The 2,526-nt window shown below is 30.3% G+C and overlaps 1 protein-coding gene across 1 annotated transcript; it reads right to left on the reverse strand.

Moving 5' to 3' along the window:
• Positions 1–2,010: 2,010 nt before the first annotated feature.
• LOC111636630 lies at positions 2,011–2,508 on the reverse strand. Its single transcript, XM_023381913.1, has one exon. It carries the CDS (start codon positions 2,506–2,508, stop codon positions 2,011–2,013), a length of 498 nt encoding a protein of 165 aa, XP_023237681.1.
• Between the last annotated feature and the right edge of the window lie 18 nt (positions 2,509–2,526).

Below are 2,526 nucleotides of genomic sequence, written 5' to 3' on the forward strand. Positions count from 1 at the left end.
GGATTTCTGCAGTCACATTTATTTTAATGAATATTTTAATAGCTAATCATACAACATATATTTTAATATCTGTACCTTCAACAGGTAGGAAGACATAAAAGTAAATTTAAGTTGCTAAATTTATTGTTTTATAATTAATATTTTATCGGTAAAAAAGATAAATTTTTAAAAATCTTCATCTTAAATCTTATAAGCAATAAGTTTTACAGATATATTTTAGTTGTTTTAATTAGTAATTGCCCTTTAAAAACATGAACATTCTAAATGCACTATGTAAATCGAGACTGAATTAAATTTTCTATAAAAGTACAAGAATTTACATGATTTTAACCTATTGTACATTTGAAAAAACAATCACAAAGCTACTTCAATTAAAAATTAAAGTCCGAAATCCATTCATATTTATTTATTTAATAGATGATAACGTCTGAAAAAATTAATCTTAATAGATGGCTTATATGAGTATTGTATATATTAATCTCAAGCAATTATACAACAGGGAGCGCTATTAGTTGCATATGAACGGCTTGTGCCCTCTGCTGTATGATTACTTCAGTGTATGACCTCTGTTACATTATTACGTTATCGAGCACCTTCTATTTTGTGAATGCTTTTTAACGTTTTCTGTAGTGTTTCTACAGAGGATACTATATTCTTTGTACAAAATTAAGTGTAAATAGAAATCGCAATTACCAAAAATTTGGCAATTAATTTTTGTTTATTCTTCAGATAATTTATTTACATTTGTACAAGTGTACAAAAAAAACGTAAGAAAATACTTTTTCGTTGAAAATAATAACTTTTCTAACTTTTCTGTTAGAATCAAAAATTCAAATTTATTTAAATTTATTTAGAGTAACCCAGTTTTTAAATAATTGAATAAAAAAATATTATAATTATCATAAATTTATTTCTATAGAAAACCTGAAAAATATTTATGACATGCTGTACAATATTTTCTTCAATATAATGTTTAATGGCATTGTATTTGTTGAATCCTTCTTTTTTATCAGGTAATTGAATTGAAATGTTTTTAATTTTTAAAATTTTCTCACTTAATACTTCAATTTTCGATAATATTATTTTTAAAAAATATTTTTAATGTATATATATTATACACATATTATTGAATTTTATAAGCATAAATTAAATTTTGACATAATTATGGTTTTTTTTTAATCTGAATGTTCTTACCTTGTAATTATAAGTACTTTTATCCAAAGCTATGTAAAGTCATATTCATTAGTCCTACAACAAATTCTGATATGATGACATTTTAGCACATTGGCCCTATATTGTTTTAAGATAGTTTAGGAAACAAGGTGTTGCTATTGCTGCACTTCATAATTTTTGTCGTTTTGAAAATACATGCTTTGGACAATGGATTTCTCGAGAATTCAGCAAATTGTTCACGTGTAAAATTGTATGTCTGAAAGTTTAACCAGGAATGCATATATCTCTCACTTCAAATTATTCTGTTTTCATATTTTAATTATGCTTATAAATAAAGAATAATGTTGCATATTTCAGTAATTCATATTGACCATTGTTTGGTTTGTTAAGTTAAGGCAAAGCAACACTTGGGCGATCTTCCTGGGAAATGCCTTACGGGAGGTCTTTTTTAAGAGTAACTGGCCCCTATTCAGATGAAGAAATTAGGAAAACTCCATGTGGTCAGCCCGTCCGAGCGTACTCACAATGTTCAGGGAACTAAACCACTTAGCCACTAATGCATATTGCCAATGAACTATCTCAGTAGTTGTGTGCATTGTACGGCACATTTTTTTTTTCATTGGATAATCATCATTTCCCCAATCGGGAATCAGAGTCACCCTTGTCCCGCTATCTGCACCACAAGGGAAACACTATCTTTATTTCTTATTTACAATAATACTTTTAAAGGTCTTAATACATACAACTAATTTAATACAATACATTAAAACATAGGCATCTTGCCTTTACACGATTGCGACTCTTGTCGCTAAGGGAGCAACTCGCTCCCTCCCTCCCTCACGACAGAACTTTGCGCGTGAAGGTTTTCATATCTTGGGCTAATGTTTTAGTCCTAATGATTCTGTATAAATCCAATTCAGTGGTATTCAGGCATTCTGTGATTAACAGCCGTAGCTGCATCCTATCCATGTCGTATTTTGAACAGTCATTTATAACGTGTTCCAAGCTGTGGTTTCCATTTCCACATTCACAAGATATATCTTGATGTTTGCCGATCCTATTCAGGTATTCTTTAGTATTGCAGTGATTAGTCAACAGTTGTGTCATTATATGATCTATTGGGAGCCAGTTTAGATCATGTATTCTTTCTTGAATGTTAGGAAGCAACCAGAAGGTATGCCGTCCCTTCTCACTGTAGCTCCACTCCTCTTGCCATTCCTGTATGGATTCTTGTCGAAGCATTTTCTTAATATAGGACAATGGTATTTTGTTATATGCTATTTCACTCTGTAATGTGGCCTCCTTGGCCAGAGCATCTGCTCTTTCATTGCCCATAATGCCTACGTGGGCTTT

Source organism: Centruroides sculpturatus, unplaced genomic scaffold (genome assembly GCF_000671375.1).
Source record: "Centruroides sculpturatus isolate CEXI.00-Female unplaced genomic scaffold, Cexi_2.0 scaffold1065, whole genome shotgun sequence".
NCBI classification, from domain to species: Eukaryota; Metazoa; Arthropoda; class Arachnida; order Scorpiones; family Buthidae; genus Centruroides; species Centruroides sculpturatus.

Bases quoted from the DNA above. Each gene is read 5' to 3' on its own strand.
- LOC111636630 (XM_023381913.1), bottom strand. From the start codon at position 2,508: ATGGGCAATGAAAGAGCAGATGCTCTGGCCAAGGAGGCCACATTACAG.